Below are 21779 nucleotides of genomic sequence, written 5' to 3' on the forward strand. Positions count from 1 at the left end.
AAGAGATTATCATCATTGAATTAATTTTTTTTAAAATAATTTAATTTAATTAACATTTTTTTTCTTAAAATCATAACAATTATTTTTTGGTTTCTTTTGTTCCGCTTTGTTTCTGAGGAAGTACAGAATTGAAGCAAAAGTTTCACACGTGAGCCAAGTGTCATTTCTGGCCCCACATCATNTGGTACTTCTTGATACTATATTTGAAGCACTTGTTCAAATTCCTTATAATATGCAACTGAAACAAGTTCTTACGAATGAGAAAATGGGCGATTTGAATGTGGGCGGTTCTTATTTTAGTTTGAATTAGCCCCGATCGTATTTCTCCCGAGATTAAAGAAAGATGGACAATCTCGTCCCACTAAAAAAAAATTTTGTGATAGGACCGTTCCTAGTTAGAAATATAGTGAAATCACCTTTCCCCGAACCCTGTGACTAAAAAAGATGTTCACTTCTTAAAATATCCCATATAGGTCGGGAACCGGGAGTATTTCAAAAATATCCATAAATTTTAAAAGTATTACTCCAACGGATAAACCTTATCCTCATCAAACTTTCAATTTTTCTCTCATTTATAATTTTTTATTTATTTTGTAGTTTATTATATATATATTATAATATTCAATTTTGTAAATTAAAATAAGTAATTAAAAAAATTATAATTTAGTTAATAATTCAAAATTTTTAACGAAGGATGAAAAATAAATATAATTTTCAAAAATAGAAAATAATAAACTGTTAACTATATAGACATGAAATATTAATTTTATATTTCTTTAAATCTGCGAAAGATAATTTATAGTGTTAAAATATTTAATTTAAAATAATATTTAAAAAAATAATAATAATTTGTTGAAAAAGGAAAAATTAAGAAGTGGATATACAGATATCTTTGTTGCCTGGTTGCGCCCATGAAAAAATCTCTGCGAATTTGAAGAAAGGGGTTTCTCCTTCAAGATAAACCCTAATCCGTTCCTTTCAATTCGCTCGAGCTGAGCAGGTGAGTTAATCTTTATTGTTCTTCTTTATTTCTTGTCTCATAGAATCAATTGATAGCTCCAGTTTATGGATTCCATGGTACTTTTTTATTCGCCCAAAGCTTCGTTATCCATGTCCATACCTTTCGTTCTTCCGCATAGAGGTTATTTCTTTGAGAATCCTTCTTCGTCTGTTAAATCGCAATTTTGGGGGAAGAACTTGGATTTGCGGCACAGAAATGATGGTTTCTTCGGTAGTGATTTAAGAAAATCTCGTGTTCCTTTTCAACCGATTAGAGCTATTGTGAAACGGAGGAAAGAGCTTCCGTTCGATAATGTTATACAGAGGGATAAGAAGCTGAAGTTAGTTATGAGGATTAGGAAGATTCTAGTTCAACATCCTGATAGAGTTATGTCGCTTAAGGAATTAGGTAAATTCAGGAGAGATTTGGGTCTGGAGAAAAAGAGGAGGCTAATTGCTTTGTTGAAGAAGTTCCCTGCAGTGTTTGAGGTCGTGGAAGAAGGGGCATTTTCGTTAAAAGTCAAGTTAACGGCGGAGGCCGAAAGGTTGTATTTGGAGGAGTTGAAGATCAGGAATGAGATGGAAGGCTTGTTGGTTATTAAGCTGAGGAAGCTACTGATGATGTCGGTTGATAAACGGATATTGTTGGAGAAGATTGCTCATTTGAGGACTGATTTCGGTCTTCCGTTAGAGTTTCGTGAAACGATTTGTCACGGTTATCCTCAGTACTTTAGAGTTGTAGCAACGGGGCGTGGTCCAGCCCTCGAATTGACTCACTGGGATCCTGAACTTGCAGTTTCTGCATCAGAGTTGGCAGAAGAGGAAAACCGAGCTATAGAGTTGGAAGAGAAGAATTTGATTATTGACCGACCGCTGAAGTTTAATCGTGTGAGGCTACCCAAGGGACTTAACGTCTCAAAGAGTGAAATGAGGAGAATTTGTCAGTTTAGGGACATTCCTTACATCTCTCCCTATTCTGATTTCTCGGGGCTTAAGGCAGGTACGCCCGAGAAAGAGAAACACGCTTGCGGGGTTGTTCATGAGATTTTAAGCCTCACACTTGAGAAGAGAACTCTAGTGGATCATCTCACTCATTTCCGAGAAGAGTTTAGATTCTCCCAGCAGTTGAGGGGTATGTTAATAAGGCATCCCGATATGTTTTACGTCTCACTGAAGGGGGATAGAGATTCGGTCTTCCTCAGAGAAGCATATCGTAATTCTCATTTGATCGACAAAGATCGGTTACTAATCATAAAGGAGAAACTCCGAGCTCTTGTTGCTGTTCCTCGAATCCGAGGCAGAGGAGCACTCAAAAACGACACAGATGGGGGAGATGATCAGCCAGATTATATGAGTGGTGACGAGTCATCTGATATCGATAACCTTTTGGACGATGACGATGAATTTGACGACAATGAGGATGGAGCTTTTGAGGATAACTGGAGTGATGAAGAAGATGATACCCCACCGAGTTTCAATGGAGATCGAGATGGCGAATCCATAAATATTGAAGCAAGGAAGCAAAGGCAGGTCGATAACTCGCAAAAGCTCGATCAGAGTCTTCTTTCTCCCGTATTACCTGATGGACGGCCCCGAGAAAGATGGTGAGAGGTATAAACTTGTCTATTTTGTAGTACACTCCTAGAAATCTTTAGGGATTGGATTCATGAATGTGCTCTGCTGTGCAGTAACTATGGTTTCTGTTCAAAAATAGCAATGAAAGCTTTTCTCAAATCACGTTTATGTCAAATAGATAAGAGAACGAGATAATGTATAAGTCCTTTAGTTTTAGCTCAAGATCCACAAGTTTTCGAGCCTCGAGTAGTCATGGTTGGATTATAGATATATCACTCGTTAATGCTTACTATATAATTTGGTCGTTTTACTCGAATTTTTGTTAAAAGAAAAAAAAAACAATTCCCTTAATACTATATACGCCGAATCGAAAGATTTGTCCTTTCTCAACCTCACCACTTTCACCTATCATAGGTTATTTGCCAATATAAGCTTTCTGAACCGACCTATAATTCTTTCTAGAGGAACAAAGTTTACCATTCATCTTAAACTTCCCGTTCAACCAACTCTTTCTATACAATCAAAGGTTAAGTTTCAAGTTTATAATCCATTTGATTTTCAGGTAGGTTCCGTTTGTGTCGAGTTTCCATGTCTTTCATCACTCAAATCACGTAGAATCACATTCTCATACTGATGAGACCAGATAATATGTTTCAGAAAATCTAACTTTAACCGTAAGTTTTTCACCGAATAAGATAGATGCATCATAAGTTAAAACACAAGTAATTGGCTTAGCATCTCAAAGTTCATGTTATATACATAACACCTCAAGTACCCATATACTGACCAAAGCATTTCTATACTACAACACCTCAGAGTATCCATTTACTAACCAAGACATTTCTATACTATCCATATATATCTATATCTATGATAATAGTATATCCATATATATCTATATCGGTATCTATATCTATATCTATATCTATGACAACGAAAGCAAAACAGAACTCCACGTTTCCAGTTTTGGGAGTTCCACCGACCCACAAGAACAAAAACATGAGACACTATCCTAGAATTGAGGTAATATATGAAAACAAAATCAGAAGAGGATACTGGGCGAGTCTCCAATGAGACGACAAATCCATAGTGACAGAAAAATCGATTGGAAAGGCTTTCCTCCCTTTTGTTTTTGCTTATATACAACATTGAGGAATCGGTTCGGCTGCATCCTGCAGCACGGCCATCCTCTCGGAGACGTCGGCCAGTGATTTGAGGTTGCAGGTTATTAAGGAATGGACAAAGAAACATGTCTCCTCCTTGGTGTTCCCCTCGGGCACATCCACGACAAATGACTCGACTACTAACGTTCCCGGCCTTCCATCGATGATTTCGGGATGTACAGTGATAATCGAAGCATAGTTCTGCAAAGAATTCAGAATCTCTCAAGGATATTAATTTTCAGATGTTCTCAACTTGTTACATAACTTGCATTAGTATTTGAAATATCAGTGATAATCGAGTTTATACTAGAAAAGAAGATCATGTGTTTGAGAACCAGCAATGTCAATTCCTTACAAATTTATGAACAGCAACCGCTAAAAGAAGAAATTAAGAACAAAAGAGAGCAATACCTTGAGCCTGTGATCACCACCAACAATCTTGACACCAAGAATATGTTCATCATCATCAAGAAGCTCCAACCTCTCAGTGCTGGTAGTAGCAGGAAGCCCAGATTTAACATTAACTTCTCTAAGACTCCCAATTCCAAGGTTATCGCCTCTAACCACACACCGACTCACAAAAGGCTTGTACCTCTGCGGCCGATCGAAGCTCCTCACCAACGACCATACCTAACAAATCAACAACAAAATTTACAAACAAATCACGTTTTCATTTTCCTTCATCGAAAATGAAATAGTTGACAGAAATTGGGGAAAGTGCTGAATCTACGACCTAAAACACAAATCTAGGAATAAGGATGGGAAAGAAACAGAAACAAATTGAAATTGAGATGAAAAAGACGGAGGATCGACGTACGAGGTGAACAGGAGCTTTGATGTGCTTGAAAACGGCGGAGGAGCACTGGTTGCCTGCCGGATTATGTCTGTGGTGGCTCTGAATGTACTGCGACTCCATGGATTTGGGTTGAAGATGATAGCGAGAAAAATGGGTGAAGGAGAAGGTTGAAGAAGCAGAGAAGTCTGACTTTTTTCGCCTACCCAATGCTCTGCCGACAAATTCACCCCCATTTATTATTTTTTTAATTTCATATTTAAATTATATAAATTTAGTTAGTATATTTTTAATTTATGTCTAATAATTATTGAATTAACTTATTCATAGTTTGAAATTTTATTAAATTCATTCCAGAAAATTTCATTTTTTTTTAGCTTAAATGAATTCAATAAAAGAGTTTGAGGTCGAGGCGAACAATTGGGTTAGATATTTTATCATTTGGGATCTCGTGTGGTCTTCTATTGCTTTCACGTCGACAACTCTTTTTTTTTTTTTTTTTTAATTTATTGTTTAACGCGTTATTCTTGTAATAAAAAGTTTTCATTTAAGCATTCGATATTACTTCATTTAGGTAGAGTATGACGGTGATCTCGACTTCGATAGGTGCAGGCATTGGAATATAATTTTTTTTTTTTTTTTAAGCATTAAGATTTTACCTTATATGGTTGGGGACAGGACATGATCATATGGGTGAGGCATGACATAGGTGGTGAGATGGAAATAGATGGAACATAAAAGATTTAGTGGTGCCACGTGGTTGATTATTTATTGCCACGTGATGTTCAAAATCTACGTGGAGGAAGGTCGTTGGGCCATTTCATTTACTCAAGGACACAAGCTATATTAATCATAGTCACTTTATGTGTATGGTTGACTCTATTCTCTAGAATGGTTGAACATATTGTTGACTCTGTTCTCTAGAACTATTGAACCGTTGGCTCTATTCTCTAGACTATTGAATAGTTTACTCTATTCTCTAGAACAGTTGACTCTATTCTCTAGAACTGTTGAACATACTGACTCTGTTCTCTAGAACTATTGAACCGTTGACTTTATTCTCTAGACTATTGAATAGTTGACTCTATTCTCTAGAACGGTTGACTCTATTCTCTAGAACGGTTGACTCTATTCTCTAGAACGGTTGACTCTATTCTCTAGAACGGTTGACTCTATTCTCTAGAACGGTTGACTCTATTCTCTAGAACGGTTGACTCTATTCTCTAGAACGGTTGACTCTATTCTCTAGAACGGTTGACTCTATTCTCTAGAACGGTTGACTCTATTCTCTAGAACGGTTGACTCTATTCTCTAGAACGGTTGACTCTATTCTCTAGAACGGTTGACTCTATTCTCTAGAACGGTTGACTCTATTCTCTAGAACGGTTGACTCTATTCTCTAGAACTGTGAACATATGGTTGACTCTGTTCTCTCGAACGGTTGACTCTGTTCTCTCGAACGGTTGACTCTATTCTCTAGAACTGTGAACATATGGTTGACTCTGTTCTCTAAAACGGTTGAACATACCCTAATAGAACTGTTGGACAGTTGACTCTATTCTCTAGCATGGTTACTCTATTCTCTAGCATGGTTGACTCTATTCTTTAGAACTGTTGAACAGTCAGTTGACTCTATTCTCTAGCATGGTTGACTCTATTCTCTAGCATGGTTGACTCTATTCTCTAGCATGGTTGACTCTATTCTTTAGAACGGTTGAACAGTCAGTTGACTGTATTCTCTAGCATGGTTGACTCTATTCTTTAGAACGATTGAACAGTCAGTTGACTCTATTCTCTAGAACTGTCCGTTGACTCTATTCTCTAGAATTGTCAGTTGACTCTATTCTAACTATTCTCTAGAACGGTTGAACTGTCAGTTGACTCTATTCTCTAGAACTGTTGACTCTATTCTCTAGAACTGTTGACTCTAGAACTATTGAACAGTCAATTGACTCTATTCTCTAGAACAGTCAATTGACTCTATTCTCTAGAACAGTCAGTTGACTCTATTCTAACTATTCTCTCGGTAGAACTATCAGTTGACTCTATTCTCTAGAACTGTCAGTTGAGTTGACTCTATTCTCTAGAACTGTCAGTTGAGTTGACTCTATTCTCTAGAACTGTCATTGACTCTATTCTCTAGAACTGTCTGACTCTGTTCTCTAAAACTGTTGATCTGTCAGTTGACTCTATTCTCTAAAACTGTTGAATTGTCAGTTGACTCTATTCTCTATTACTGTTGAACTGTCAGTTGACTCTATTCTCTAGAACTGTCGATTGACTCTATTCTCTAAAATGGTTGACTCTATTCTCTAAAATGGTTGACTCTATTCTCTAAAACGGTAGAACATAGACCTTAGTTGACTTACTTGAGAGACTCTAATTTTTCAAAATACTTGTAGAAACTCAAGTTTAGTTGGTTGACTTTCACCTAAGTTTTGACTTACCTGAGAGGCCAAAGTATTTCAAACCGAGGTCAAAGACTTGAACATCGCACCAACATAGACCTAAGTTTAATGGGTTGACGACAAACTGAGAAGAGCATAAAATGATAAATTTAGACAAAAAGGATGTTTGAATGCTGCTGCTGCTATCATTACTATTCTGTCAAAGTCAAAGTTAAAGTCAAAGTGAAGAAAGACTCTAAATTGGCAGTCCTAATGTAATGTTTTTTTTTTTTTTGACAGTGACAGAACTCCCAAGGAAACAAATCGTGTGTTGTAATGACATGGATTTCTACATTCTACCTTCATTAATCGAGCATCTTCTTCTTCGTCTTCGTCTTCGTCTCGCCCGACACCCACGACCTCCTTCCTTCACCTGCCACTTTGCTGTCCCTCTAAATGGGATGGATTTCGCTCTTTAATATACATACTACAAACTACCGTGCGCCATTGGTTTCTCCATGATAACCTTTTTTTTTTTTTTTTTTTTTTTTTTTTTTTNCGACAAGCCGAGTAAGAACGAGCTTTCAGAGACCTCGTCCACTTGTCGACAGCTACCTCGGTTCAAAATGCAATACGCAGGCAGGCAGATCAGATCACCCTCGGCTCGACCAAAAGTTCCTCTTTGATATATTTATTTGCCAAAACAAAACAAGGGAGAATCCCCAAATGTGGATGCCCTTGGAGGAAAAACAGTGCAAAGGGTAGGGGGTTCCTGATGCGCATTGCTCGTATCGGGGGTGCACGGCTATGGCTCCTGAGATGCTGCAAGCTGCAAGTAGAATCAAAGTACGCAACCAACACAGCTCGACAGTCATGTCATACCTTCTTTTTCAGTTGATGCTTTCCTATCTTGGAAAATAGTTCAGTCGTGAAGGAAATTGAGCTAAGGCTACCTTGGTAGACGAGGCGAAGGAGGTTCTTCGAGAGGAGTACGTTGATTCGAGCTACCATGAAACCTTTGATCCTCAAATGCTCTACTCATTCTGCCTCCTTCATTCATTTGAGGCATTTCATTTACGTTGGAAAAACCTACAGGTCCAAGAGATCCAAACTCAAGCTGTTCTGCAGGTGAGCCATACCCACCATTATGATCCAACGGATAAAACATCACAACAGAGGGCATAGAAGGTCCATTAGAGGACACCACGCCAGGATTCATGCCTGGCAGTGGATACATGCCATAAGTCATACTAGTAGTACCACCCTGTGTGGAGTTCGGACGGAGCGGACCATTCTGGGAAGGATAAGTCATGGAATCATGTCTATGTGAGCTCCATGCTCTTTCAGCTCGATTCTCACTTGAAGACAAGCGGTCTAACCTGGAATTCGGCTTGTCAACTTGACCACGGCGACTAGAGCCTCGTGGTTTTGGATTGATGTTCAAGTTCCCTTCTCTTTCACCATGACTATCACTTCTATCGTAGCTATAGTTTCCTCGTCTAGAATTTGACGAATGTCGTTCCCGTGCTGAGGCCTTCTAGAAAAATTAAAAGAAGCGAAGTAAAAATCTCGAAAAGGAAGAATAGCATGCTAGGTATAACTCAAACCATTCAAGAAGGCAAGGAACCACCTAACCGGTGCAATCAATTGAACAGCAAACATAGTGCAGGAACAAAAATGCAGAAATTTTCAGCCAGAGAAAAGGGAAACAAAAGAAAAACATGAAACAAACAAATAGTAATTAAAGTTGTCTTCCTAGTTTGTTTCTAAATGAACTTAATTCGATATAACAATAGGAACGAAACGGGGTAGGTGTTACTCGAAGAAACTGTTCATATAACAGCTGAACCAAACAAATCATTAAATAAGGGAAAGAAGGAAGTTTCTTACAGGAGTTGGCAAGTATGTTCCGGTCCCACTGCGATGTCTCGGCATTTCATCAATGTAATGCTGATATATATTCGGCCTGTTAGAAACGGACTGGAGAGGAGCAACAGGAACTAAACGAGACCCATAACCCAGAGTAAATAAGTTCATGTTGGCTGAAAGAGGTCTTCCAGGACCATCCCATGGAAAACGACCCTGTAGGTAGACAGGAGGTACGACTACAGGTGAAGGATAAATCACAGGTGAAGGATGCCGAGAGCTCTGGCAAAACCGCCCATATTGCAAATTTTGCCAATGACTTGCGAAATCACTGTTAAGAATGTCATATTTGGGATCTGAAGATTCAGTAGAGGAAGACCCTTTCACAGGATTAGAGATGGTTAAAACATCAGGCTTATTATGTCCTTCGGAATCGGTATTCTGAGCCGAATCAACATTATCCAAGGATTCCTCCTCGCTGAAATGACTAGTTGAAGCATCCGAAGTTCCCGTCTCTGATGGAATATTATAAACTGGAAGCATTGTAACAAACGGAACGGGCGGCCCTGTAGGATAAAAGGCAAAAGGAACCACCCCAGAATTGTCCCCAGCTCTTTGTCTAGAACCTTGGCCCAAGAGCATTGGAGAAAATGGTATTAGTGGATCTGACCCAGGAGTATGGGGTGGTTCAAGTCCAGCTATTTGATGCCTTGTAGCATGCATGGATGCAGCCATTGATTGAGGTCCACCGCTTATTTCGGCCATTTCGGTACCTATAGTTGGTAGGTGATTCCAATCTTTGCTATCTTCATCAGTCGCGATAGATGAATGTTCAGAAACATTTTTGCCTTTCCCATAAGAGGATGACAGCTCAGAGGTATTCGATTTCCATCCCCGTTTCTCCCTAGATGATTTTGAGGCTCTTGAAGGCAACTCGTCCCAAGAACTTTCGGTGGTGGTCTTATTTCTTAGGCCACTAGATTGTGCGCGAGTGGTCAATGGCCTAAAGGACGATGGTTTGTCATCATAACCTGCTTCATTCTCTCGGTCGTCTTGATAAGCATTAGCATTAACATTCCCATCCTTCATTGCCACTCGATTTTCTTTCGCATGCTTTTTATGGGGAACAGTAGTACTGCCAGATGCTGACATTCGAGACGAAGGAACATAGTTAAGACCTCCAGAAGTTGACTGCTGCTTATCTTCTGTCTGAGACACTTCGAATCCCTCGTTGTCCTGATCGAACCCCACAGTAGAACTTCTATCTTGCTCATGCCAAAAGTCTTGATCACCCTCTCGTGAATTAATTTCTACAGAACTAAAATTTTCATTGCCCGAGTCAATGCCATCTTCTGAACTTGTTAATCCCATGCCAGGGAAATACTGAGTCAATGGAGAAGGAACAAAACCTTGTGGGAAATGCATATTTGTGCCCCAAGGAGTCTCAATCAAGGGAATATTGGTGGGAACCATACCTCCCAAGCTCCTAGGAGCGTACCCCATAGGGGCTAAAACAGAAGAAGGTAATGGAAGAGGTAGGTGACCTGCCGCCAAGTTCAGTGGCAGATGAACATGTCCATTAAAATTAAGGGCCGAAGATGAAGCCATCAAGTTAACAAGATCTTGCTCCTCTTGATGCATCGCCAATGTCCCAGAAATAGAAGCAAAATCCTCACCAACAGTCCCTGGGCCAGACTCATTCTGGAAACTATTTGAACCACAATTGGAATCACTAGCAGCATCAATGCTCTGACGGGATGGGATATGTCTAACCGTAGAAGGATCGTCGGTCAAAGACCTCAAGTGGTTTTCCACATTATCAGATTCTAGGTTCTTCCTCCTGCTGGCATCTGTTCTGTTAGAATGGGTTTTTCCACTTTCAGGAACTCTGTTACGCCTTGATGGAGATGAAACTTCACAGTAGGTGTCGGTAAGCTCTGGGCTAGAACGTGTCCTCGCAAACAGAAACCTTCCCTGTACATCATTCACAAGGTTCTCGGGTTTGGAATATCTCTGACTTCTATCTATAATGTTACCATGATTGTAGTTCGTTTCTTTCCTACTAACATCAGAGGACCTTGAGTTGTTTGAGCTGCCAGAACTCCTTTGTGCTTGATTACGAGAAGTTGTAGTAGCGTCATTTCTAGCTGCATTTTCCGTGGGAGAATTACCTTGAAGGGAGTACACAGTATGAGAGCCACGCGACCAAACATCTTGGGTTTCATGACCAGAAAAGTTTTCATTTCTTTTGCTGTTTGATTTATTTCTGAGATTCAAAGAACCATAAGAATGCTCTGATAATCTCCCGTACTTCAACTCGGTCTTTGGAACATCCGGACGTTGACCACTGCCATGTCTCTCCCACGTATTCAAAAAAAATTGGTTCAATTCTAAAAGGATGTCTTCTCTGGGGCATTCAAACAATCGTGCCAGTCTTTTAGCTCCAAATGCAAATGCACTGCGTATCCTGAAGAAGTTACCTGGGAAACACATGTACCACAACTGAGGTTGATGCCAGCAGTTACAAAAACAAAGCAAGCAGCAGAAGAACCATGCATTTCTATAATAAACATGAAGCACTTAAGCAAAAAAAATAGTTCATAAATCCATTCACCACAAAAATGGATATGAGTGCATCCAATCATCATACAAACTCATAAAGAATATTGCTTGTTCATTGAAAGGACACTCTATAATTAACTATCAAAGCCAAATACATACAAAACTAGCAACGATATGTTAAGCTAACAATAGTTGAAATATATAAAAAAAATCATTATGAAAGATCACATGCATATATGCAAGGGGGGGTGGAAAGAACCGAGGAAAGCACGATTTCGTGGTACTATGTGTATAAGAGAGAAGTCAACTTCTCAAGTTAGTCCAGCAAGTTCGGTATGGCGCATTGTTCACCCTAATCTTTATAATCATCATTGATACGTACAACAGTTCGGTATAACAATCTAATCATTGATACGTATGATAATATCAACCTTCTAACTTAAAATGACAACAGATATGGAACCCTTTCTATAATGTTCCGGCCCGGATGATTCACATCCTCTTAGGGCTTAAGACTTTCTGCACCCACCAATTGCTCCAATGTAAGATTCCAAGTTGTTGAACAGATAACGGTAAAAAGAATCGTCTTTTACGCAGAAGTAAAAAAGATGTGTTATTGAAAAACAGTGGAGCCTGGTCGAGTCAAAACCAAACAATTGGAACACTAAAAATTATGAGTAGTAATGAGGTTAAGCCACAGTCAATTAACATTAATCAATAACAATTAAGACCAAAAATACCAGCCTACCATTCTTATCCTCATTTTAATGCCTAGAAATACCAACTCTCTCTCTTGGTGAGCAACTAGCTTACTACGAGAAATAATGATTTCTGCACCAACAAGAATAGATTGGTACCAAAAGGTCAAAGGTTTAGAAGTTCGTACCTTTGCTTACACTACGCCCAAGGTTGTTGTTTACACGCAAAGGATCTATTACATTAAAATATTTAGAAACAAAAGGCTGCCCTTGATTCTCGTGGCCCCCAGGAAAAACAGCATATACCGAACTGCATGCTTCAAGAAATAACTTGCTGAGAAGTAAATCTCCACCATCTCTACGCGGAGGTTCAGCTGTAAAAATCTCAAACACATTAATGAGTGATATACCTATCAATAGAATAACTATTAATTTATCATACACTTCAATTATAATGTACCTGTCACGTCTGGGAGGGAACTAATAGGTACAGGACCCCATAGGCTAACACAAAAATTATCCCAGTCAAACTTGCTAAAGAACTCCAAAAAGCGATAAAGGACCTGAAACGCCAAAGAAACACTTGCACAGATTGGTAAATGAATAAAACCTACAAATCGAATGATTGGTAAATGAATAAAACCTACAAATCGAATGACAGAATAAAAGAGTAGTAACCTCAAGGGGACCAGCAAAGGGATTGTTAAACACATGAAATATGTAGAGGACCAAGGTTTCCAAAGCATAAGTAGATATAAGCCCATGGTGTGCACCCAATATTCGACTTTCATAATAACACCATGCTTTGATCAGTATAATGCTTCGCTTGAACAAGTGGCTTTGGTTTATTAAATGGTCAACCTACAGAACCGGAACAAATATATGAGAAGTTGAAGATATGATTATAATCCTCAATCGTCACTCTACAGCATTTTTATAAGTTATAGCTGATGAAAGGGCTTAAGGGCATGGTCAATGAGGAAGCACCACTCACCTCCTCCAGGAAACAAAGTGTGCACAATCCACCAAGCTGGTCAAATGAGATGTCTACAACTATATTTTCCACAAGGCACTTGATTATCTTAACCTGCAAAACGTATAGAAGTAAATAAGACATTAACGTTATAATTCATGTGAAATACCATCCAGTGTCAAAAGTGTATTCATAGTAGTAACAATATATAATCACGCGTGGAAGCTAGCTAATCAGAAAACGATTATAAACTGTTACTTTAAAACTAATAGTTATAGGAAATAGAGAAGAACTTCAAATTTTAAAAATAGCTCAATGTACATCCATGAACACCATGGTTTAACAACATACAAAAGGCAAACATGCAAACACCCTCTTAACACATGTTCACGAAAGCCAAACATGCCAGAACATCAGCAGAATCATCTTCAGCATCTGCTAAGTAACGAAATATGATAATTGAACAGTCGATTGTAAATCAACATTAAGCCATAAATCGAGTTACATGGACATCCTTCTGAAATGTGAAAGATTATGCAGAATAATTAATTTAAGACTCTGAAAGAAACGAAACAACAAAGTATAAGTATTAAATGACTGACCAATAACTATTCCCTGTTTCTTATTAAATCGTTAAACTTTCTTCCACTGAGATTATTTCATCAGCAGTAGGGATAAAATAAAATTGTTTAAAAATGTGTTTTAGACGAGGACAAGCACAAGAAAACTGCATGCTTGGACGAGCCTACTCGAACAATCTTAACAGATTCCGATTTGATACATCAACATATTCAGACATTACAACAATGTTGGACTAACGCTATTTCCGAAGTACTTAGTTGAACTATCATAATTTAATGCGAAACCAATTAATACTTTAATCTTTTAGAAGGCTGGAAATACCTTATGGTGTTCTAAAAACTACATAAGTGTATTCTGCTGGTTCTATGAAAAATTCAATAGTAATAAAAAACAGTTGGAGGTAGACAAGAAATTAAATACTAAAATAAATCCATGAGAGGTAAATACTGAAGTGAGAGGGATGTACCTCAGCTTTAATGTATTGAACTTCTTTTACACGAAATTCAGCATTCTCATTCTTCTCCTCACTCTCAAGCATATCCCGAACCTGATGAGCCCATGTCTCCTTCAAATTGTGATTCCGGCTAAATGCTGTTAGGTCAATATCTCCATCAGGCAAATATGTTTTCAAGGGAACAGACCCAAATGTGAAGACCTGCACGTTTTAGTCATAATTTGAGCAAAAATAACAGTTGAACAGAAAAAATTACATTCCGTAAAAATTTTGCAATTATGAATAAGCGTGGAAATAAATCCCTAACGTGCACAACACAATGTAACCCAACTACTCAAACTTTTTTCGTTAGATAAGCCATGAATTCAACAAGAAAAACATAGCTAAGATGAGGATAGAAACGCAAGACACCTGTCCACCAAGGTCAAGAAGATTATATAAATTCTTCGCCAATTAGCTCGAGTAAAAAAAAAAAAAAAAAAAAAAAAAAAAAAAAAAAAAAAAAAANTGGAAACTCGATTATCCATCATCAAAATCAAATACAAAATCACTCATTACCCAAGTGCATCTGTTTTTGAAGTTTAAATATAGTAGTAGAGTTCATTTTCTTTTCCTGAAATACAAAATGAAATCATTCCTTTGTTTCATCTTGTACAGCAAGTTGTTACAACACCAGCCCATTTGACTTGAAGATGAACTTATAACCAAGACTAGTAAAAAAAACAGAGCAAGTGCAACCATATTTGTTCATAATGGCTTCTACATATTATAATGTTAATGACAATTGGTAAGATCACAGCATCATTTTTATGAACTGAACTATATTATAAAAGGTAGTGATGCACTAGGCACAGATAAACATTTCAAAAATATAACTAAATAAGATGTTTGAACACAATGGCTAGCGATCTTTTATCAGCATATGGATATTGACAAACAAACTACTAATAACAAGTACTTATCACACACATTCAAAAAAGTGATGTACTACAGAGCACATTAACCATAAGAGACGCTTAACCACATTTCCATATACCGAACAACAAACTGGGGTTTTTAGATGCCATTGCACCTGGCAAGGGAAGCATTTCATGATCAGTCGTTGCACATAGTCTGCAACCGCATTTCGCCGGTCTTCGGCGGGAGGATTGGGCTGAATGCAGGCAATTAGCTCGGCGGTTCGCGCCTCCGCCTTCGACCATCTGTCCGAATCAAGAACGCGCATGACTGTAGCTGCCTCATCGGGCAATAAACCGTTGGGCAATAGCCCACTTGGTGGCTGTGCCCACCCCTCATGTTCGCCCATGCAAGCCTAGACTTTCCCACAACTCAATTAACTCTACGACAATTAGACCGCCACAAAGAAGAGATTATAATTCTTCCTCCTTAATCCAAAAACAAACCAAACAACAAGCAGAAAATAAAAACACTAAGAGAGGAGTAGCTAACTAAAAAGAGATTGAAATTAAAGAATTTCCCCAAACCTTTTGATTAGGCTGTTAACAGTCAAAAATGAAACTTCGAGTAGTCGATAAACCAAACGCGATACAATTCCTTCCCCCCTGCGGATTCGTTCGCGTTTGAAGTTAAAAATTGCCAAAAGCATAATCAATCCGAACAAGCATACAACAATCCTGAACGAAAATTTCAGGATCCCCAAGTTAAAAAATCAAATTTCCCAGAAGAAAAACATACCCAATAGAAAAGAAGAGAAACCAAGAAGACACCCAAATCTAATCTAGCCACGAGGAAGAAGATGAAACCCTAGGAAATGGATGCCACAAATGGAAACCCTAGAAGGAGTTAACAAAAGGGGCGGTGTAATTTGAAACCCCAAAACACAAAAACAAATCCAATCCCAAAAATGTCGGAACTGTCGGCGAATCAGAAATGAAGGTCAGAAGAACTCAGAAGGGTTGGAAGATAAAGAAGAAACAAGAAAGTTGGGGCACAAAGTAGCGGGAAATGAATGCTGAAGAAGGGCGGATCAAACACACGAAGATTAACAACAACAAACAAACAAACAAACAAACAAACAAAAAAAAAAAAAAAAAAAAAAAAAAAAAAAAAAAAAAAAAAAAAAAAAAAAAAAAAANGTTGGGGAATTGGAATATGGGATTGAAGAGAGAATGCCATAAAACAACGGTTTTGACGTCGGAGGATGATTGTAAATTTCAGGTTTTCCCCCAAAAAAAAATATATATAATTTGTTGTTAATTTTTTTAAAATATCATTATTTAATTTTGTAATTTTTTCTATTATTTACTCTTACAAAAAAAAAAAAAAAAAAAAAAAAAAAAAAAAAAAAAAAAAAAAAAAAAAAAAAAAAAAAAAAAAAAAAAAAAAAAAAAAAAAAAANGACAGATTCAATGTTTAAAATTAAATAAATAAAAGTTTGAATAAACAACTCGAATAACTTAAACCGACCTAACTTGTAAACTTTATGACCATAACAGAATTGCTTTATCGATCGGTTCAAGAGTTTATTAGGTTTGCAGTTTAAAGGAAATCTTTGATTCGAGACGATTTACCTCGTTCAAAAAAGAGATAGTTCAACCCAAATCTCGTGATAATTCGAATAATTTAGTTGGGTCTGAAAAATGTCACAACTCAACCCAATTCAACACGAACGCCCGATCCATTTACATTTGTGGCTCATTGATTCTAATTTGTTGGGTCCATAAAAGGTTTTTATTTATTTATTACTTATGATTTGTTTTATACGCAAACATTTAGGTATTTAACTGTTATGTGCTAACTAAATATATATTAAATATTAAGGTTCATTAATTATATTCTATAATTATTCATATATTTTTTAATTTTGAGATATCTTATGATGCACTTTGTTGTGTTATAATAATATATTATCATTCTTGGATGCATTTAATAATTGACAACAATTTCATAATATAATATAAGATAAAGTTTTTATGTCATTTATTTGGAATTAGTTATCTCATTAACTGTTTTATTATAAGAAAAATAAAATTCCATTTTATAAATATATGAGAAAACTCCTAATTATAGGCTTTTATACTTTTTAAACTTTATATTCAAATTTATAAATGTTCAAACTCATTTTATAAATTAATATTTATAATATCGTGTATTCGGTTAATATTTATGGATAAGTTTAAACAATTTTAAAAATATAAAAATCAATTTTTTAAAAATAATTCAATCTTTTAATAATAAATTTTGAGAAATTGATTTTAAAACAAATGTCGACATTAAATAACAATGTTTAGTTAATGCTCTTTCTATGCTAATTGAGTTGGGATTTTTGAATAAATTATGAATGAGTTAATAAAATTTAATACAAATAAATAACTAATTGATTATAATAATAAATAATAATTAATTTTAATTATTGAAAAAATAATTGTACTTGTGAGTAAAAAGAAATCATTTATTTAATATTTTTTAGTTAAATAAATTAAATATGTACTTAAATAAATTATTTTATTATTTATTATAATAAATAAATAAATTATAATAATTTTGTTAAATTAATATTAACCCATAGATTTCCATAGATGGATGCCTAATAAATTTTTTTTAGTAGCATCCATTTTTAAATTATAATTTTTCAAAATATATATTGAAATCCAGTTGAAAATTTAATTTCAATATTTAAAAATAAATAAATAATTATTTTATCATAACCCTTTTTTACTACCGAAGCATTTATGTATGGGTTCCACATAAATATATTGATTTAGGTTTGAGTCGTTAGATGAACACAATTTTCCACAATGGTACGATATTGTCTACTTTAAGCATATGTTTTCATGGTTTTGTTTTAGGTTTCCCCAAAAGGCCACATACAAAGGGGGGTGGATTTATCTGCTAGCGGTAGGCCTGGGTCATTACAAATGGTATCAGAGCCAGACATCGGACAATGTGCTAGCCTTCTCGCTGTTCTCGGAAGGGGGTAGACACGAGGCGGTGTGCCAGTAAGAACGCTGAGCCCCAAAGGGGGATGGATTTAGGGGCGGTCTCACATCGATTGGAGGAAGGAAAGAGTGCCAGCGAGGACGCTGGGCCCCGAAGGGGGTAGATTGTGATGCCCCTCATTGGTTGGGGAGGAGAGAACAAATCACCCTTTATAGGAGTGTGGAAACCTTCCCCTAGCATACGCATTTGAAAGTCTTAAGAGAAGCCCGAAAGGGAAAGCCCAAATAGGACAATATCTGCTAGCGGTGGGCCTGGGTTGTTACAATAAACCCATGATCATTTCCTAAATTAGCCGATGTGAGACTTTCATCGACCAGAGAAATGTGATATTACTATCAAAGAGCCCTTACTTCCATCATGTTGAAGGGAGGCTCCTCGTTGCCATTTTCTAATAAATACATACAACTTTCATCAACATTGTCTAATAGATTAGGCAAAAATGTTCAAAACTCCCTTTAGAAGAGCTTGGGATAATACAAAACTGAAGAATCTATTCTTGAATCGGAAGATTTCAAAGGCAAACCTATAGGAATATATATATAAAACTTGGAAGTTTTTACTCGTTTAAACCACTACAATCTAAAACAGAATGAATTGCATCAATTAGCTGAAAAGAAAAACAATCGTTTCTTATTACCTACCTCGCTTTCTGGCGGCTCAAGAAACGTTCTCTCAAGTTATTTCACGCGCAAGCCAGGGACATTCTTGAGACCCATCTTCCCAAGTACTAGTTTGGGAATGGCAGGAGGAGTATCCAGTCCCATGCTTCGACTGAACTCGTTGGCAAGTTCGACTAGCCGAAACTTGTCCCGCCCGACTGTCTTGTTTGAATTGTAGTAACCAAGCCATGCCTGGTAAGCTGCTTCCTTGTTCTTCATCTCAACGTGGGCTAGAGCACGTTCCACCTGTTCACATTTGAATGTTAGAGGTTCTCAAAGATCTTCTTTATTGATTTTTATTTCGTTATTCAGAAAGAAAAAAACAAAGAAACATAAGGAAATCGACCTTTTTCTTTGTTTCTGGATCGACTAGGGGCAATGGAGCTTTTGATATAGGCAAGTCTTTAACTGTAAACAAAAAGAACTCTTCCCAAGGTGCTAGCAACAATATGCCTTGCCCTTCTTTGCCTTTGCGTCCAGTTCGACCGAGGCGATGAATATATTGTTCTCTATCAGAAGGCAAACCAACCTAAAGGGAAGGAGCTTTTGAATTCAGCAGATGATTCAAAGTACAGTCCAAAAAGGCTAAGATACAAGTAAAAGTAGTACCGACCATAACTTACTCATCAACATGTGTTATGTGGTCAAACGAGAAAGCAAATTACCTGTATGACAAGGGTCACATCGGGATAATCGACTCCACGAGCTGAAACATCTGAAGTTACAAGGATGAGGCCCTTCGACTTTCTGAACTCATCAGAAACCCTGGTCCTGTAACTCTGTGGTTTCCTAGAATGGATCTCTCTAATGTTCAATTGCAGCTCACCAAGAAGGTCGGCAACCATTCTCGTGACCATAGCAGTTGTGCAGAATATAAGAACCTGCATCCATCAAGAGAGTATTTTCAAAACAATTAACAAGTTTACTATATCATTTGATTTTGTTTCACATATAGGGAAGATTTTGAGAATAATAACTAGGAATTTCCCATCGTCATTACAACAGATCAAGAAACCACTAAAATTGAGCTATTGGTATAAATTTGTTAGCCATGATTGAAGTTGATACCTTATAGTCAACGTCAGAAGCAATATGTTCTTTAAGAGTAGCATAGAGAAGACTAAAATGCTTGTCCAGTGGAGCAACTATTTGCATCTGTCTCACCTGAAATGATCCAGCAGGCTATTATATGATCAAATTCATTAAGATAGTATAAGGGCCATCCAGTTGGTTAAGATATGTCCTACCTGTGCATGCGTCTCCTCACTTCCTTCTTGAATTGTATTGACAAATTCATGATCTCTTCTCAAAGCAATGTGACTGATTTGGCGGACCTTTATTGAAGAGGAATGTTTAGCATTTCAGTATTCGCTTGGATTCAAATGAAGAGGGTTTGATAAGAAACGGCACGGTAAAAGAAGTAAATAAAACACCTCTTCTGGAACAGTGGCAGAAAATAGAAGAGTTTGCCTCTGTTTTGGAACTGCAGCAATAATCCTCTCGATGTCCTTGCGAAATCCCATGTCTAATAAATGATCGGCTTCGTCAAGGACAAGGACCTTCACACCCATAAGTCTAGTAGCAAAACCTGGAGTGTTCTCTATATGATCTTTTAGCCTTCCAGGGGTTGCAACAAGAATCTGCAGTTTCAAGTTTGTGAACGTCAAAAATTATTGCCACCATCATCTTTTCATAATGATTCACTTAAACCAGAAGCTCACTGACCAAATTGATTGTATCTAACCAGCTCAAGTGAATATGCAGCATTCAGTAGTAGTAGTAGCTAGACTAATTCCAATATACTAGGCCACTTATTATCTAGATATTAGGCTTGCATAACATTCAGGGCAATGACAATAATTATGCCTACGAATTCAAACAGTTGGAATAGTCTCTACCTGCAGGCTACTGTGAGTTAGAAAACCTAACCTGGCAAGGGTTTGCTTGCATGCGTTTCTGTTCAAGGGCAAGTCTTGTACCTCCTATTACAACTTGAACGCCAATAGCTGGGTGATACTTCAATAGAGTATTAGCTTCTGTGGCAGCCTGTGTGGCAAGCTCTCGGGTAGGGCATATAACAAGAACAAGAATTGGAGGCCGCCTCTGATCACTACCAGTAGGTGGAGACTTCACAACAACTTCAATTGAGGGAAGCTGAAATAAAGAATTTGAAAAGTTGATAGCGTCTAAATTTGCTTGCAGTATCATTCCAGGTGAAAAAATGAATAAAAGTCATGCTAACTAGCAACTGCTGCTGGACTCCTTTACATTGTTCCAATTTCATAATGGAAATAACGTGTAGTGCAGATGTTGGGCAATGATGACTCAAAAACTGAAGGGAAAATAAACATAATTAACTAGAAAATAGTTTTTTTAGATTAACTCAACGATAAGAGCAACATTGGGCTAATCTCTTTGGAGCACAAAGTTGTTGATGCTGCCTTTCAGTAACTTGTATGACCATTCTATTAAACTTCTTTCTTTTTATTTATCAAATGTAAATGACCTTTTGCATAGGATAGTCACGTAACGTACCAAAAATGCCACAGTTTTTCCGGTCCCTGTTTTTGCTTTGGCAAGAACATCCTTACCTAGAAACACAAGTGCAATTACCAGTAAGAAGAGTAACTAGGCAACAAGATAAGGGAATTAAGTACATGTATGGTTGTTTCAGGGATGCACTGAATTGCAAATCCTTATGAAGGTGCTCAATGAACTGTCCAGTAGACAATTGAATTAATCAGACAGTATTATTAATTTTGGAAAACAGGAGTGAATGATATTGATCTACATTAAGGATGCAAAATATTTAAGCCCAAGCACCTCAGAAAAAGAACCAAACCTTTCAGTATTAGAGGAAGTGTAGCCTCCTGTACTACAGTCATCTTCTCATAACCAGCATCCTTGATACCCTTTAATGACAACGGTGATACCGAGCACTGATCGAATCTGCAGGCATGAATTAGCAGTCATGCATCCATTTAGGCAGGGAGATTATTTCTTTTCACTTGCATTGAATAGTTCTTCCCATTTTATTTCGTACAAGATCGAACTTTCAACCTTTAAAAAAAAAAAAAAAAAAAAAAAAAAAAAAAAAAAAAAAAAAAA

At 37.1% G+C, this 21779-nt stretch overlaps 4 protein-coding genes across 11 annotated transcripts in view; 1 reads left to right on the forward strand and 3 right to left on the reverse strand.

The window, feature by feature from the left end:
- The first annotated feature begins 880 nt into the window (after positions 1-880).
- Positions 881-2811, forward strand: LOC111778590 (protein WHAT'S THIS FACTOR 1 homolog). The gene has a single exon (XM_023658505.1). The coding sequence runs from the start codon at positions 1066-1068 to the stop codon at positions 2605-2607; it is 1542 nt and encodes a 513-aa protein (XP_023514273.1). The 5' UTR covers positions 881-1065; the 3' UTR covers positions 2608-2811.
- A 474-nt stretch (positions 2812-3285) lies between these two features.
- On the reverse strand, positions 3286-4767 carry LOC111778831 (abscisic acid receptor PYL9; the record flags this gene model as incomplete). The annotated part of the gene is made up of 3 exons (XM_023658811.1): positions 3286-3938; positions 4149-4367; positions 4555-4767. Coding segments are annotated over 3 exons (660 nt in total), but the record flags the coding sequence as incomplete, so codon positions are not given.
- A 2715-nt stretch (positions 4768-7482) lies between these two features.
- Positions 7483-16107, reverse strand: LOC111778322. 8 transcript variants are annotated; one of them, XM_023658070.1, is made up of 10 exons: positions 15748-16107; positions 15537-15614; positions 15125-15391; positions 14065-14253; positions 13038-13130; positions 12722-12904; positions 12504-12606; positions 12232-12417; positions 8808-11263; positions 7483-8454 (listed from the first exon to the last, which is right to left on the reverse strand). In XM_023658070.1, exons 3-10 carry the CDS (start codon positions 15356-15358, stop codon positions 7867-7869), a joined length of 4032 nt encoding a protein of 1343 aa, XP_023513838.1. In that variant the 5' UTR covers positions 15359-15391; positions 15537-15614; positions 15748-16107; the 3' UTR covers positions 7483-7866. The 8 variants fall into 8 exon arrangements, with proteins under 8 accessions (XP_023513838.1, XP_023513836.1, XP_023513835.1 ...); XM_023658068.1 differs by having other exon boundaries at positions 15125-15437; XM_023658067.1 differs by having other exon boundaries at positions 15125-15614.
- A 2311-nt stretch (positions 16108-18418) lies between these two features.
- Positions 18419-21779, reverse strand: part of LOC111778356 (DEAD-box ATP-dependent RNA helicase 31-like) — a 4984-nt gene continuing 1623 nt past the window's right edge. The window contains exons 2-10 of the mRNA XM_023658131.1: positions 21514-21620; positions 21207-21262; positions 20601-20825; positions 20105-20311; positions 19919-20005; positions 19740-19835; positions 19337-19552; positions 19018-19200; positions 18419-18917 (exon numbers count right to left, since the gene is read on the reverse strand). Coding sequence (XP_023513899.1) covers positions 18690-18917; positions 19018-19200; positions 19337-19552; positions 19740-19835; positions 19919-20005; positions 20105-20311; positions 20601-20825; positions 21207-21262; positions 21514-21620 — 1405 coding nt within the window. The 3' untranslated portion in view covers positions 18419-18689. The remainder of the gene's footprint in view (positions 18918-19017; positions 19201-19336; positions 19553-19739; positions 19836-19918; positions 20006-20104; positions 20312-20600; positions 20826-21206; positions 21263-21513; positions 21621-21779) is intronic.

Source organism: Cucurbita pepo, chromosome LG17 (genome assembly GCF_002806865.2).
Source record: "Cucurbita pepo subsp. pepo cultivar mu-cu-16 chromosome LG17, ASM280686v2, whole genome shotgun sequence".
Classification (NCBI taxonomy): domain Eukaryota; kingdom Viridiplantae; phylum Streptophyta; class Magnoliopsida; order Cucurbitales; family Cucurbitaceae; genus Cucurbita; species Cucurbita pepo.

Bases quoted from the DNA above. Each gene is read 5' to 3' on its own strand.
- LOC111778590 (XM_023658505.1), top strand. From the start codon at position 1,066: ATGGATTCCATGGTACTTTTTTATTCGCCCAAAGCTTCGTTATCCATG.
- LOC111778322 (XM_023658070.1), bottom strand. From the start codon at position 15,358: ATGGGCGAACATGAGGGGTGGGCACAGCCACCAAGTGGGCTATTGCCC. The intron at 12,905-13,037 runs GTGAGTGGTGCT...CCGGTTCTGTAG, and splicing joins CACTTTGTTTCCTGGAGGAG to GTTGACCATTTAATAAACCA. The intron at 12,418-12,503 runs GTACATTATAAT...AGATTTTTACAG, and splicing joins TTCCCTCCCAGACGTGACAG to CTGAACCTCCGCGTAGAGAT.